Source organism: Camelina sativa, chromosome 1 (genome assembly GCF_000633955.1).
Source record: "Camelina sativa cultivar DH55 chromosome 1, Cs, whole genome shotgun sequence".
NCBI lineage: Eukaryota > Viridiplantae > Streptophyta > Magnoliopsida > Brassicales > Brassicaceae > Camelina > Camelina sativa.
The window spans coordinates 11,901,166-11,918,207 of NC_025685.1; the positions used below are offsets into that span (position 1 = coordinate 11,901,166).

Sequence of the window (17,042 nt, forward strand, 5' to 3'; positions counted from 1 at the left end):
AACAACCAAATTTGAAGCTCTTAATGCTTCAACAACCTGAATTTGTAAGCTTAAATAACAGTCAATGCTAAGAGAACTTCATTTTCTTCCATCTCCTCTCCATTTTAATCCTAGAAAACATTTATCTTGCTATATATCATGATTCTTGGATAGTGATTAAGTTAGCGCTGGGTTTCTTCCGTGGTGACTTAAGACGACGTCCTTGGTGTTTGACATTGCGAACAACCACCGTCAGGTTATTTTCTGGTAGATTTCGTGATTTTTCTTGTGTTTTTGTTGAAATTAGACTTCATTTGTTAGTCGAACCATCATAATATAATGTAAAGTATATTATTTGGTCAGTTTTGCAATTTAAAGTTTATCGAGTTTCGAGCCCGTATACTAAAATGTCAGTCTCCTTAATTTCATTTGGAAACAAAAAAATATGTCTTAGACTGCATTATAATATTTCTAACGGATACTTCCTTTACAGTCTACTAAAGTGTATTTTTGCAGTTGACCAAATTATTGAATTTTTAGTCCAGACTGTCAAACGAAGTCTTCACATGAAAAAAGGTAGTAGACTTCTATAGTGGTTAGTTTTGCAATTGACCAAAATATAAAAGTATTGACCATAATATTATTTCTAAAAAATTACCAAATTGACTGCAAAAGAAGTCTACTAGTGAAAAAATTAAAATGTTGGTCAACTCCAAAAATGACCAGGGCAGACTGCAAACGAAGTCACTATTTATGGAGACTTCGTAAGTAGTCTAATTGTGAAAAGTCAAATTTGGTCAATTGCAAAACTAACCACAACGAAGTCTAACTTTTATAGTTGACGGATTTACGAAGTCTACTTGTTAGATAGAAGTCTACTACAAAGTCAATGGTTTGGTCAATTGCACAAAATAACCAGTGTAGACTGCATTCGAAGTTAACTTTTTGAAACTTTCAAAGAAGTCTACTCTTTTTTTATGTTTTGAATTGCATAACTGACCCAAAAATTAACAAAGGAAGACAACAAAAGAAGTCACCATAATAGTAGACTTCAAAAGGTGTCTGCTTTATTAAATTCTAATTGCAAAAATAGACCACAAGTAATAGACTTCACAAGTAGTCTCTCTATAGAGACTTGTTCATGTATACAATGTTGACATCAACATGAAGTCCTCAGAATTTGAAAACCAATTTGCAACAAGTTGGTGAATAATTTTAAAGATATTCTTGTTGTACGCTTTGACATATGGTATGTACTTGCTTCTGTATGTTTTTGAAATGAGTATGTATTATACATATGGAGAAATCAAGTTTGTGGTTTTCATAGGCAGTTAGGTTATTAAATTATACTTATTTAGGAAGTCAAACTGTTGGATTTATCTCTAAAGTCTGTACAACTGAAATGGTCTTTAATTGGAAATTTATAAAGATTTTTTTTGATTTTTTAGTTCGTACGTGTTATATCGGTTATGTAATTGCCTATGTATATTTTGACGATGGTAAAATTTTTATACTTTTTGCTTTCCTTAGGTTATTAGGGTTTAGGGGTTAGGGTTTAGGGTTTAGGGTTTATGGTATTTTAACTTGCTGCTTATTCTTTCATGTAAATGGCGCAAATACCTGTTGTTTTCGGAGTATGGCTGACGAGAAATGGGTCTTGGCATTTTGACATGGATGGACGCAAAGGTGGGAGAATGTTTTTTTTGCGGCATGGTTGTACATACGCTGAGCTTGTTGAAATGGTTGTAGAAGATTATCTTATTGACAAAGAAACAAATATGGTTCAGCTATCGTATCCCTTAACAGAGATGATGCTTCAGCAATTGCCTCAAGATACCCCTCATGTCTATGTCACAAATGATAGATAAGTTCAGAACTTGATAGATTTTAGTAGTAGGAATGTTGTTCGCCTTTGCGTCTCTACGTAGTGCATGGATGGACATCCGGTTATGCCGCTCAACTCTCGTTTTGTTGACAATGGAGAGCCAACAGCTGAATTTGGTAACGATGTAGATCCAGGTGCCGATGAGTGTGCAGATGAATGTGCAGAAGAATGTCATGAAACTGATCATACAGATGAGAAGCCGAAAGATGTTGATGACATGGATTTCGATTACAGTGAGTACGGGAAATTTAAAGATGAAGATGACGAAAGAGATGGAGATGACCTTGGACTAGATGCTGAAGAAGGAAAACTGTTTTTTGGTGGTATTCATGGACAGTTAAATAATCCTTGGATAGACCAACCAAATATCTGAACGTGCATATATGTTCTATTGTGGACCGCGTAGCTAACCGTAAGCATTGCACCTCAAAATATATTGGGACGCTTTTCATCCACCGTGTAGGAATAGTGGAGGTGTTGTTCCACAACATATCGAAGATTCAATGAGGACAATGTTTGGCATGACGTTGGATTATACCACTTCGTACAGGGCTTTACAATATGCGCAAGAATATATGAGAGGAAGCGCGGAAGATGGATATTCGAAGTTGCCTTACTGTCTTCGGAAAATAGAGCAGTCAAACCCGGGCAGTGTCGTTGACCTTGTTGTTGATGACGAGCATAGGTTTAAGTATCTTTTCATATCTTTCGATGCTTCAATCCGTGGTTTCAATTACGTTAGGCGAGTTATTGTGGTTGATGGGACCCATCTCACTGGCAAGTATGAAGGTGTATTGTTAATCGCTTGTGCACAGGATGGTAACTTCCAGATATTTCCGTTGGCTTTTGGAATTGTCGACTCGGAGTGTGATGCTTCATGGGATTGGTTTTTCACCAAATTAAGTGAGTGTATCTCTGATGAATATCCTTTGGTGGTAGTTTCGGATAGGCACAGTTCAATAGCTAAGGCATGTCGCAATGTTATCCCATGGGCAGCACGAGGGATATGTTATTACCATCTTCAACAAAACATAATTTCTAATTTCAATGGAAAGCAACTGATGAACTTGGTGAAAGGGGAAGCATATGCGCATACGCATGATGATTACAACTGCTACATGGCTTCGCTCACTAACGTAAATCCGGCTCTTGCAGCGTATTTGAATGAGGCATATCCAGCTTTATGGTCTCGAGTTTACTGTCCAGGAGATAGATACAACATCAAGACTAGCAACATTGCGGAATCTATCAACTCCATGCTAAAGAAAGCCAAAGGTTATCCCATCACATATCTCATCGAGTTTATTACGAAAAAGTTAGGTAGGTGGTATTAGAAAAGACGGGAGGATGCACTAAGTCTGACCACCACTTTTAGTCGGGGTGTTGAATACTTATTGGCTGTAAGGGAACATTACGCATATATGATGACAGTCGAACGCATTGATGGTTGGCGTTTCCACGTTCGTGGTGGGCAACATGACTGTTTGGTTGACTTAGAAAAATCTTGTTCATGCGGGGTGTTTGGTGTTGAGAAAATACCATTTTCACATGCAATTAAGGCTGTCAAGTCCGCTGGATGGCATATGTATACCGTGGTGGAAGATTACTATAGAAAAGATTATGTCTATGCGTCGTACACGGCTAACATTATGCCCAATGTCGAGCACGCTCCGATTGGGCCAGATATCCGATGTATACCTCCAATACCGAAGCAGAAGCCTGGTAGGCAAAAGAAGTCTCGTTGGCTTACATGGCTAGAGCTGTCACGTAAAAAGGGTATCAAGCCGCGGAAGACACAAAAGTCATATGCTTGTTCAAAATGCAGGCAGCCTGGACATACTCGACCTCATTGCGTGAGTAACATTCAATCATATTATTTATGATGTTGTGTGGCTGTTTTTGGTGGTTATACTGTTAGATCTTGTTCAGGTTGCTGAAGACGGCGAGTATAAGTTACCTTCATCATGAAGTCAACTAGAAGACAGAGGGTAGAAGTTACTATTTATGTGTATTTTGTAATATTTTGGATATATTCCACTTGTTCAAGTCGACATTATCTATCTATTACAGACAATCATTTCTCTTAAGGGGATTCCACTTTGTTCTCTTCTTCATCAAATAGCATCAGATAGATAATAATGAGTCAAATTTCGGGGTCAGATTCTGATACAAATTCGAAAATACAAAATCTTGGTCCAATCTGCAACCACTGTGGTAGATCTACGGTACTTGCGAAATCATGGACAGATGCAAATCCGGGAAGAAATATCTTCAGGTGCACAATTCATGGCTTTACTCGTTGGTCAGACAAAGAACCATCGCGTGGATGGCAAAAGCAGAGCTTATTGGAGTCGAGAGACGAGATTCGTCGGCAGAAAGAAGAAATCAAGGTACTTAAAGAATCTATAAGAGCAATGAATAAACAAGTTGTTAATGGTTTGGTGAACTCTGATTTGGTTAAAAAATATGAGGAAGATAAGAAATAGTTTAAGTGTGAGGCTATGACATCCAAAGCAAGGGAAAAAATGCACCGACAATTCATGGTTATCTCTTGGATAGGTTTCATTGTTTTCATCGCAATGTGTCTTGGGATGTGTACACCATCTCTAATTTAACTTCAATCAGATGTCTATTAAGCTTTCGATGTATGCTATTGTTTTAAGTCTACATTCGTTCTACCCTTTCGATATCTCTAAATTCGTTGTACCCTTTCGCTATCTATACATTCGTTGTACCCTTTCGATTTATCTACATTCATTGTATCATTTTTTTCGTCTCTTCATCTTCTTCTTCGATCATTGGATCTATAAATATCCTCTCAATATCCACTCAAGCTATTACATCTCCTTCTTCGATAACAAGATAATAAGTNATGTATACCGTGGTGGAAGATTACTATAGAAAAGATTATGTCTATGCGTCGTACACGGCTAACATTATGCCCAATGTCGAGCACGCTCCGATTGGGCCAGATATCCGATGTATACCTCCAATACCGAAGCAGAAGCCTGGTAGGCAAAAGAAGTCTCGTTGGCTTACATGGCTAGAGCTGTCACGTAAAAAGGGTATCAAGCCGCGGAAGACACAAAAGTCATATGCTTGTTCAAAATGCAGGCAGCCTGGACATACTCGACCTCATTGCGTGAGTAACATTCAATCATATTATTTATGATGTTGTGTGGCTGTTTTTGGTGGTTATACTGTTAGATCTTGTTCAGGTTGCTGAAGACGGCGAGTATAAGTTACCTTCATCATGAAGTCAACTAGAAGACAGAGGGTAGAAGTTACTATTTATGTGTATTTTGTAATATTTTGGATATATTCCACTTGTTCAAGTCGACATTATCTATCTATTACAGACAATCATTTCTCTTAAGGGGATTCCACTTTGTTCTCTTCTTCATCAAATAGCATCAGATAGATAATAATGAGTCAAATTTCGGGGTCAGATTCTGATACAAATTCGAAAATACAAAATCTTGGTCCAATCTGCAACCACTGTGGTAGATCTACGGTACTTGCGAAATCATGGACAGATGCAAATCCGGGAAGAAATATCTTCAGGTGCACAATTCATGGCTTTACTCGTTGGTCAGACAAAGAACCATCGCGTGGATGGCAAAAGCAGAGCTTATTGGAGTCGAGAGACGAGATTCGTCGGCAGAAAGAAGAAATCAAGGTACTTAAAGAATCTATAAGAGCAATGAATAAACAAGTTGTTAATGGTTTGGTGAACTCTGATTTGGTTAAAAAATATGAGGAAGATAAGAAATAGTTTAAGTGTGAGGCTATGACATCCAAAGCAAGGGAAAAAATGCACCGACAATTCATGGTTATCTCTTGGATAGGTTTCATTGTTTTCATCGCAATGTGTCTTGGGATGTGTACACCATCTCTAATTTAACTTCAATCAGATGTCTATTAAGCTTTCGATGTATGCTATTGTTTTAAGTCTACATTCGTTCTACCCTTTCGATATCTCTAAATTCGTTGTACCCTTTCGCTATCTATACATTCGTTGTACCCTTTCGATTTATCTACATTCATTGTATCATTTTTTTCGTCTCTTCATCTTCTTCTTCGATCATTGGATCTATAAATATCCTCTCAATATCCACTCAAGCTATTACATCTCCTTCTTCGATAACAAGATAATAAGTTGGTTCACGAGCTATGACCGGAGAGAGTTCGAGTAAGCGTAAGAGAAGCAGTTCCGATTTCGAGTGGGAAGAGGAAGTAATCGATGCCATGAAAGAAGCGTTTGAGAGGACGAGAGTCATTGTTGAAGAAGAGACGAAGGATCGCTTCAAAGCAATTCTTCGTATGATGAGAGATCACATGAAGAAGAAGGAAGAGGCCACCGCCCTTGTGCATCAAGTGGATCTGATCGACGCTCAACTATCTCAACTGAATCAAATATTGGGTCAACAACTTGTCGACTTCGAGGCAGAGCACAAGAGGTTAGAGGAGATGAGAGAGGTTGCAGAAGCCGATGTCAAACAGTGTAAGGTGCCTCCTCCTATTGATTGGGGCAAACTTGATGTCCGTCTCGACGATTAGTTGCATCTCCCAAACTCCTATTTGTATTTAATTTTTTATTTTCTCCTATAAAGTTTAGAAAGCTGTCACATTTTATATTATTTTACGTTGCTTCTCGGTTTCGACAACAGTGTAGAGTGAGTATCGTAGGGATAGCAGGTAAAAAAGCACTTTGCTAGCATTTATTGAAACTCTGTAGATGCCTCGGCATTAGGTCCGACAGCATAAGGATGAAGCACTGTTTTACATTATATTAATAAAAAGATCCCACAATATAGATAGCAGCCTATCATCAGAGTTAACCAAAAAATTTAACTACCAAAATGAAATTCTAATTCGATTGAACAACAATATTCCTTCGAAGTCTATAAGTTAACTTAATAAAGATGTCTATTATGATACGATATTGTTTCACAGAGACTATAAATAATTAATATTTTAATAACTAACTAATGAGGAACAGACAAATGTACAATTAAATAGACACTTTGCTGGCATTGTTGAAACTCTGTAGCAGCCTTGGCTTTAATTGTGTACATAAGGATGAACCACTGTTTTAGTGAAAATAGATAATTACGAATAGAAGAATGGTAATTTCGTTTACATAGAAGTTAATAAGGAGGATCCCACAAAAAATATATGGATACCGCCCATCATCCGAGTTAATTAATAATATATCCAACGCACAAAATAACAAGATCCCCCAACAGAAACAAAACATCATCCTAATAAGTCATACATAAGTCATACAAATTTAGAAAGAACAAGTTCTTAGTTAGTCTCAAATTGGGGGAGGATCATATAGCCCAAAATCCTCGATGTAATTTGACTCATTTGGTCCACGACACTCAATCTCGTGAAATAAGTCACAAGCCAGCTTTTCCCTTATCCATGGGATGTTTGCGTCGCACAATGTAGAAGGAAACGACAGTCCTAGTGCATGACATTCTATGTACTTTAATGTGAAAACACCACAGTCACCTGGCTTCTTATTCAGAGGCACTGCCGCTGTGATTCGCTCGTGGGTGAACTTCTCGTATGGGTACATCGGTTTGTGGTCATGACTGGCTAACTCCCGCAGCACATACGGAACCATCACAGCTATCGGGTGAACTGCAGCCGCAAGCTCATCATCGGAAGAACATCTAGGAATGCTGTCCGAGATAACGATGTGTCTCATTGGAATCGATATCCACAAGGCAACCCAATGCTCAGATTTAATGTTTAACAGCGCGTACAGCTCGTCCACTTCTAGACCCCATTGTTTGTTAGACTGGGCATACGGTGGATACTCACCTGCGTGGTAACTGGAGGCACCGCCCGACAGGATTCGGCTCAGATTTTTCAAAGTCAAAATACTTCGTCGACCACATATGAAACATAGCATCTAGGAAGGCAATTCTATCCGATCTAAACCTCTCAGGATGTGATATCGTTGTCTCAGTAGATTCAAACCCGCATCCATGTGCTGGATAATTACATGGATTTTAAAACACAGTTAAATAGTATTGAAGACTGTCAACATAAACGAGTTCAAGAAGTTTACTAGTACCACCAAAGACAACATCGGGATTTGTCTGGAACTTTTTTCCTGTATGTCCTGTGGATGAAGAATGGTTTGGAAACATATATGACCCAATATATTCTAAACGTATATTGATGCAACATAACATAAAATGTAGTAGACTTACGGATCTTCCTTTAAGAAGTCAAGCAAATTCGATATAAAGACTACATGATCATTGATGTGAACAAATAAAATTAAATCAAACATATCTGACATATGTTTAAGAGTCTCGAATTTGACAAAACAAAGACAACATAAAGTTGAAGTCGACTTCACATAATGAAGTCAAACAAATACACTTGATTAGAAGTCTGAGAAGTTGACAACCTCTATAAGTCTATTTTTTCTTCGCCTTGTACCTGGTATTATGTTTGTGAGGAATCATAGTAGGAATTTTCAAGTGTTCAGAACTAACCATATCTGTGGTTTCTTAAGTGTTAGGTTCATCCTCTTCAGCAGTAGCTTCAGGAGCATTCTGTTCCTTTGTGTTGGTGTCGACATTTGATGCACCAGTTACATTTCCCTTCACTTTGGAAAGATACGAAGCAAGGCTTTCCACCTTCTTATTCAGCATGTCAAACCTCAATTCACAACTTCTGAATCCCTCCTTCATCTCATGAGTCAGAGCTGCTCCCCAGATGCCGAGCTCATCTTTCATGGATTCCAAGATATTGATATCCAAGGTAGTTGAAGTATCTGGACAGAGCCTCTTCCCACTTGGTTCATCAAATGTACCAGCTCTCTTCTTCTCACCCTTATCCTCCACCTTCATCTTCGAATTGTTGGATGCATAAATACCGTCTGTCTCCCACAAGCCTTTCCCCCACTTCTATCGACCAAAATCCCCAGTCAATGCTTTCATAATGTTAGCAATATTTTCATCTGCTTCATCATCTTCCCAAACAGGGGTACTCATGCCACCAATGGTCTTGAAGTGGTTGAAACGAGTCTACAATTGATATAAAAACAGTATAAATGTTCAAATCCAACATCAACATCAAACAAATATAATATATGAATCTACTGCTATGCGTACCTATCTTAGAATGCCCTCTTTGACATATTTTCTACTGCGGGAACCGCGGTAAGCAAGCAACGGTGGAATAGGTTTCTTAGGCAACGGATCGCCATATTCCTTACCAAAATCCGGCATAGATTCATATACCCAAATCTGCAGAGGTTCGACAAACCCGTCTAATTGGTAACTCTTGTTAATGTCCACCTTCTTCACAGAATGGATGAGGTTCTTGAAAGCAACTCTTCCCCATGGATAATCTTTAAATGCATCTAAATCCATTACTAGCCTAGCCATATTTAGACGGGTGGGCATTGAGGATTTTCTAGCTTCTATAAACCCAGGATAGATGGCTAGATAACCCAACCTAATACGATCAACTCTATCCCACTCAGCAGCATTCTTACATGTTGCGACGAGTTGATCAATACTCGAACCGATGTCTAAACTGACTCCAAGCTTCTCCCAAAAATCTTCCATCTCGTCTGTAACATCAACCTGTGGTTGCTCCAAGGAGTCGACATCTTCACAGTTAAGTCTAGTGATGGCTTCAAACTCATTTAAAGAAAATCTTAATGGGTTAGACCCAACCAGACTCCATTTTTCGTACTTTTTGTTACAGACTAGCTGAAAGCTGAGCATATAGTGAAATAGTCTGGAAGCCCATTCGAATTGAGATGGTTGAACTGTAAGAAGACACCCAGTCGAGACTCTCGAATCTCATCCCATTCATCTTCTGCGAGAGCTTCGTACAGTTCATTTAACAGCTTCGTATCGTTGCTGTAATATCCGATGCTTTTACACGGCAACAGCTCCTCTCCTTTCGTGAAAAACCTCCGAGGAAATTTTAGATTGTTCGCCTCCTCCATTCTGCAAAATAAGGCAAAATAAGATTATGTTTGGCGGGGTTTTGAGATATCAGAAAGACAAAAATAATTAGTCTACAATTGAATTGAAAAGGAAGTATACAATCGATTTGAAAGAAGCTAACCTTCTGTTTAATCGAATATGAAACGACGACGAAGATGTTAAGATGAAGAGGCGGGGTTGGATAATACAGAGTTCGGCGAGATCTGGTACAAAAACGTTAAGCATAGGAAGTCCAAAAAACAATATGAAAGATAAAGATTCAAGTTTAACACAAAAGTAAAGAGAAAATCAACTGTTAGTGATAAGCGAAATAGATAAGCGGAAGAGGAAAATTAACAAGAAAATGAAGACATAATTAGAGATAACAATATTGTTATCTGAGTTTTTAGGTTGTATAAAATTATAATAATCCCGGTTTTATAAAACCAAAACCGTTTTACTCGAAACAATATCAGAAAATTGTAAAGAACCCGTTTAAAACCGGATCCCGTTTATCGGTAAACCAATTCCCGCTTATCGGTTTCTTAAACAAATATAATATTACCGCCAACTAACGTCAAATCAATTTATACCTTGTAATAATTATGTTTACGACTTCTCTGGCAGACTTCTCCACGAGAAACTGAACCGTCTACAAGCCCATCAAATCAAATTAATACATGTACGATCTAGTAGACTTCTCAAGGAGACTTCTTCCTGGGAAAATGAAACATACTTTAACCTGCAAATCTATCTAATCAACCAAACTAAACTCATGTACGATCTAGTAGACTTCTCAAGGAGACTTCTTCCTGGGAAACTGAAACATACTTTAACCTGCAAATCTATCTAATCAACCAAATTAATACATGTACGATCTAGTAGACCTCTCAAGGAGACTTCTTCCTGGGAACTGAAACATACTTTAACCTGCAAATCTATCTAATCAACCAAATTAATACATCGTAGACTTCGATGAACCCGTTTCTATGATATATGTTCACTTAACTGTGATGAACCCGTTTATTTGCAAATCTATCTAATCAACTAAATTGATACATCGTTAACTTTGATGAAGTTCAATATAATTTTTCTAATAATTACCCAACCGTGAATGTTAGAATTCTACACTTATAATTATATTTAAAACGACGTGATATAGAGAAAGTTTCTACTATTACCCAATTTGTGAACAGTCTCCAATTCCTCGTGGCTGTGATGATTTATATTGACCGTTCCAATGAAACTGAAAGATCAATATCACTTTGTTGGTACGGTCCGTGAACAGTCACCAAATTATCTGTTGTGAGGATGAAGTACTATTTTTTAAGAGAAAAGAGATGATAGAGGATGAATACTTTTTTTGGTTGCAGTTTTAAAATAATCTCAAGACCCACTATTTGGGTTATATATACGAGACGAAGCGGTTGCAATGAACAGTTACATATAAATAATTAATTAGTAAGACAAACCATCGCCTCGAATAAAACCAATATACAGACTTCAAAGCCTGACTTCTTTACACATATTAAGTAGTAGACTTCATAATCTTAATTTTCCGACAATATGTAAACAGTTATCAACTGAATTGAAATCAAAGAAATCATCCAACTATTACAAAAACTGAAGCAAGTTCACAGATTACAGACATAAATACGCCATTCAAACAAACAGACACGATGAAGAAAGGTTCACAGATTTTAGAACTTAATTGAAAAATCTACGAAACCAAAGAGATTAATACCACGATGTATATTATACCGGCGATTAAGACATTCTCGACCACCCCCCCTTACACTCCGAACTGACAGACGTAATTCTTTCATCTGGTCTTTCACCTTGTCTAGCTCCTGCTGAACCCACAACATTTCATCATTTTCCAGGATGGCTGTTATAGAATCCCTTTGGTCAGCAAGTCCACCTCTCATTGCCTGAAGTTCCTGCATAATAGCCTCATCCCACCATTTCATAATATGGTCCTATCCATCTTATACAATAGAAATAAATAAACCATGAGAATATTATATACTCAAATAATAACAACAAATAAACCACCAGACAATCTAACAACCTCATGGTTATTGCATCCAATGAAAATTCTTCCAGGATTGTCGGCTGTGGTGGAACATTTCATAACGGTTTCCCTTCCGCAGAAACATTTGTCAGGAATTCCAACTGTTAGGCCAAGAAAGTTTACTTTTGGTGGACCTTCACTCCATACTTGCAAAGAACTAAAAGATGGTTGAGTGTAGCTGTGCAACCCCATATCTGTGTGCAAAATGAACAAAAAACGATGAGAACATATATATTTACGAACAAAAATATCTACAGCGTCACAAAAGCAAATCGCTGACGATAAACCAAGAAATACTTATCTGAGATGTTCTTGAGATTCGAAAAGAGAAGTCTGAGAATCTAAATTTCCGAGAACACAATTTCAGAAATGTTTGAGAGAGAAATTTTGGAGAGAGAAATTTTGGAGAGAGAGAGATCACGTAAGAAACTAGGTTTGACCTGCAGAAAGAAGTATATATATCTTTAAATTATCCGGTTAGGTTAAAAACAAGGAATCAATACAAATTCGGTTAGGTTCAGCTAACGGTTTGGTTAAATTATCGGTGTTAATATAATATTAATAATTGATGGCATAACAAAGTCGACCACGAAAATTCCACAGAGAAGTCTACTTAAGCAAAACCCTAAATCATATAATTTTAACCTAATCAGCCTTTCTTCCCTTAATTTGAATCGTTTATAGGTAAATTTATTTTATTACAATGCATGAAGTCTATGTGGTTAATATTTGGTCAATAGGTTTATCAAATTATTTTTTATAAAATTTTTAATTAAAATTTAAACTATAATTAAGGAGTAGACCTACCGTTATGTCTTCACATATACTCAATTTGTAATCTTCCTTAAATAAATCTACTGCAGACTTCCTCCAGGTTACATCTGTCATTTCAGCTTGTGTTTTTTGTTTGGTCATAAGGGAGACAACTGTAATTTCAGTACCCTTAGTGGTTATGTTTCTCAAATATCGAATATGTGGTCTACTATTGCATTCAAGGCCAAATAAAGGTATACAAAATGCAATTATCCCATAAAACTTCAACCAATAAGAAAATATACGGAAAACGATATATTTCTCCAAGAGAATATCATATCAAGCCAGATAGAGCTCAATCTATTACAATGTGTTATATATCTCCGAGAAAATATTTCTTAATCTATATCTCTCAGACTTCATAATTCAAGATCTATATCTCCTTTGAAACATAGTTTTCACCTAATTACCCAGAAACATCGGTTTTGCTCGGTTCACTATTTACTGAACACCCTAAATAAAATAATAAAACAAATATAACCTAATTTAAAATGAATTAAATTAATTAAAACAAATTAAAAGAAGAAAAAAAGAACGTAATGATCTTTTCCTGTTAATCAAAGATTGAGCTCTATCTACCTTGATGTGATACTTTTTGTAGGAAAATAGATCGTTTTCCCGAAAAATATATTGCATAGTTCAAATAGTCATAAATCGTTATATTAATAAAAATTGTATATAGAAATTTGAGATAATATTATAAAATAATGCAAAAAAGCCTTCAAACTCTTATATAATAGAACTGAGAGAGTATTAAAATGAAATATGAGAAGTTCATATTCAATATTAAAATGTTACAAGATAAAATCTAAAAACATATCTATTACTATTTAATTATTCTCAATAATTTTTGAAAAATTTTACCAGCGTAATAACGCGGGCCTTATCTAGTTTGTTTATAAAAAAGAAAAAATTTGTTCTGGAGTATGGAAAACTGATTCATATACACTATGTACTGTACAAAAATAATCAAAAGTATATTGTACTTCAAAAGCTAAATCTCTAAACAGAACATCTCTAAAGACTTAAATAGAACAAACCAACCGGCCCACTACTTGACCATCATAAATTGAACCGGAATTGTAGTTAGCTCCAATTCTGAGGGTCTAACTTACTAAAAAGATAGTTTTGGGGTTGAATGTCGAATAAAAGTATAAATATAGGGGTGATTTTACAAGGTTATGTTTTCTCTTTAACCTTTCCCATTTGAAAATTGAAATCGTCTTCTCTGCTTTCAACTTCACCGCTACACTCTTGACTTGGAACCAGTAAGCGCCAAAATTCACCGTCAAGGCTGAAGCTTTCTTCGATGGAAGAAGATACCCACGACGGGTTTCTCGATCTCCAAGCGATTCGCAGGTATTTTTTGTCTTTCTCGTCTCTCTCGAGTCCTTGGTTTTTGTGTTTGCTTGTTCATCTATTTTGTTTCGTTTTCTCTCAGCCGCGTGAATGAGCTCGAGTTCATTCACCGTAACTGCAGAGACGAACCTGGAGAATCCGATTCCGAGACTCTGGTCCAAGATTTTGTTCTTCAGTTTCAAGTAATTGCGAGAAACTTGGATTTTTGTGGTCTAATTAAGTATCTCAATAGATGGCTAAATTTTTCACATGTTTATGGGATTTGTGTAGAAGAACGTGAATGAGATTTTTGAAGATTACGGCCATGTTGATTTATTGGATGTTGAAGATTCAGGTTTGCTATTTGCTTTGAACCCTTTCTACAGCTTTCTTAGTGAGAATTTAGTAACTGGTGGTTTAAGACTTGAGTGGAGGTTTAATTTAGTAAATGTTATATGAATCTCACAGATGCTTACTTGGAGTATTTGAGAAAGGAGCTTCATTCTGTGGAGGCTGAAAGTGCCAAAGTTTCTGAAGAGATTGAACGTCTTTCTAGGTCTCATGCTGAAGGTATTATTTTTAGTTTTCTTCTGCTTATTTCATGTTTAAGAAAGCATATTGGTATCTATGTCCTACGTTTTTTTTTACAATATTGAGTTTTCTTTTATGGATTTGTTAGATTCTAGTAGGCTGGAAAGGGATCTTGAAGGTCTTTTATTGTCTCTGGATTCTATGTCATCACAGGTTACTGGATTGAATACATAGTTTCATTGTAATTCCTCAGTAAGAGTTATGTGATTCTTATTTTTGAGGGTTATGTGATTCTCATTTTAGGATGTGGACAAGTCAAAAGAGAATCCACCATCTAGCAGCTCAATGGAAGTATGTGAAGTGAATGATGATGACAAGTTTAAGGTGTGGTATTTTATTGGTTTTTTTAGGAGAAGAAGCTTGTGTGTGTGTGAAACATTTATATATCTCAACAAAATTTCATCTATTCACAATTATATCTTTCAGTTATTCCAACTCTTGATTTGCCTGATCGATTAGAGCTAATGTGGTAGAGTGTACTAAACTAATTTTCCCGAGCACGCTGAGGCAAAAAGATCCTATCTTCTTAGTTTATATACACCCTTTTCCACATGTTTTTTCAGATCTTTGAACTCGAAAATCAGATGGAGGAGAAAAAGATGATTCTTAAGTCATTGGAAGATCTGGATTCTATACGTAAAAGGTAATTTAAATGTGCTTTCAGATTTACATCCTTACCCTGTCTTCATTAGAGTTCTTCACTTCTTCTACCTTCAGGTTTGATGCTGCAGAACAAGTTGAGGACGCATTGACAGGCTTGAAGGTGCTCGAGTTTGATGGAAACTTTATTAGGCTCCAACTGCGAACATATATTCCAGAACTAGACGGCTTGCCTGGACAGCACAAATTTGAACACACTACTGAGCCATCTGAATTGATACATGAATTGCTAATATACCTGAAGGATAAAACTACAGAGATAACAAAATTGGAGGTAACAACACTCTCCGTTCTTTCACTGCTGACTGTTATGTTTTAGTTTTGCATGGATCTACATAAATGTATCTGTTTGTTGATTCCTGTTCCTTTTTGTGAATAAAATTGAAATCTACTTTCTCTCTCAGATGATTCCAAATGATATATACATAGGAGACATCATCAAGGCTGCTGATTCTTTCAGGTCTGTGCTCTAGCTTCTTTATGTCCTGAAATTTGTATTACTTATCAATCTGAAACTGTATCTCAATTACCAAAGTTACATTTTGTTTAATCTTACGGAGTGTGTCATAACATACCTTAAAACTGCAGGCAGGTAAGGTTACACTCTGCAGTGCTAGACACAAGATCTTCAGTCCAGTGGGTTGTCGCCAAAGTGCAAGATAGAATTATTTCAACCACTTTGAGAAAATATATTGTGACGAGTTCGAAAACAATCAGGTGAGCCTTCCCTTTCAGTAACTTAAGAGCTGAATTTAGCTTTCGTAGCTAAATCATGTCATTGAGTTGTCTGAGCAAGCCAATTGACTGCATGTTCTATGATCCTATGACAGGCGCACCTTCGAATACTACGACAAAGATGAAACAATAGTGGCTCATATAGCTAGAGGTATTGATGCATTTTTAAAGGTCTCTGATGGTTGGCCAATGCTGAATACCCCATTGAAGCTTGCTTCTCTCAAGAGCTCGGACAATCAGTCAAAGGGAATTTCTCTGAGCCTCATCTGCAAAGTTGAGGTAAGACATTGTTTCTCCAAACTCAAACACTTTCTTCTCGATTTTACAGTTCCATTATAAGCAAAGGTCTTCTCTGTTGGTAAAAATAATGATGGGGTGTTATTAGTTCCTTCCCCTGGTCATTGTTGTCAGTCTTATTTAATCTCTTCAAAATCGAACATTTAAGATAGTAATAACATGATGAAGCCACTGGCCTAAGACCAAATACAGTTTGCAACATTGTAGGTGTAAGTGCTTTTGGTTTTGCTAAGGTTTAACACTTTGTCTGTTGTTATACTCGTCAGGAACTAGCGAATTCGTTGGATTTACAGACCCGGCAAAACTTATCAGGCTTCATGGATGCTATTGAGAAAATACTTGTGCAACAAACCCGTGAAGAACTCCAGTCCAATGAATCCTCCCAAAAGTGAAAGTACCAAGAAGAACCACCTAGCTTATTGTTGTTGTCTTGGTTTGTGTAATCTGCAACTTTTGGAATTATAAAAAATCTTATCTGTTAGTTACATGCAAACAATTCTTATCTGTTAGATACATGCAAACAATTCTTATCTGTTAGTTACATGCAAACCTCCCATCTATCATAAACTTCCTCAGCATATTCTGAACTTTTACGTATTAAATTCACGTGTAATTTTGAAAGTATGCGATCAAATATGTAAGTTTGACATATATGAGGACCAAAGTTGCAAATATAGCGAAGTAAGTTAATGTTAGTTTA

The 17,042-nt window shown here is 36.7% G+C and overlaps 1 protein-coding gene across 2 annotated transcripts; it reads left to right on the forward strand.

Annotated features, from left to right (window-relative positions):
- Window positions 13,938-16,921, forward strand: LOC104788480. 2 transcript variants are annotated; one of them, XM_010514250.2, is made up of 12 exons: window positions 13,938-14,080; window positions 14,163-14,262; window positions 14,351-14,414; window positions 14,528-14,629; window positions 14,739-14,803; window positions 14,894-14,974; window positions 15,214-15,293; window positions 15,368-15,584; window positions 15,715-15,770; window positions 15,899-16,027; window positions 16,141-16,324; window positions 16,609-16,921. In XM_010514250.2, the coding sequence occupies exons 1-12, from the start codon at window positions 14,031-14,033 to the stop codon at window positions 16,732-16,734; spliced, it is 1,254 nt and encodes a 417-aa protein (XP_010512552.1). In that variant the 5' UTR covers window positions 13,938-14,030; the 3' UTR covers window positions 16,735-16,921. The 2 variants fall into 2 exon arrangements, with proteins under 2 accessions (XP_010512552.1, XP_010512561.1); XM_010514259.2 differs by having other exon boundaries at window positions 14,354-14,414.

What these genes read in the sequence shown, in the direction of transcription:
- LOC104788480 (XM_010514250.2), top strand. Translation starts at nt 14,031, where the DNA reads ATGGAAGAAGATACCCACGACGGGTTTCTCGATCTCCAAGCGATTCGC. An exon ending in ATGATGATGACAAGTTTAAG is followed by an intron (nt 14,975 to 15,213) that starts GTGTGGTATTTT and finishes ATGTTTTTTCAG; the next exon opens with ATCTTTGAACTCGAAAATCA. An exon ending in AAGGCTGCTGATTCTTTCAG is followed by an intron (nt 15,771 to 15,898) that starts GTCTGTGCTCTA and finishes TTAAAACTGCAG; the next exon opens with GCAGGTAAGGTTACACTCTG.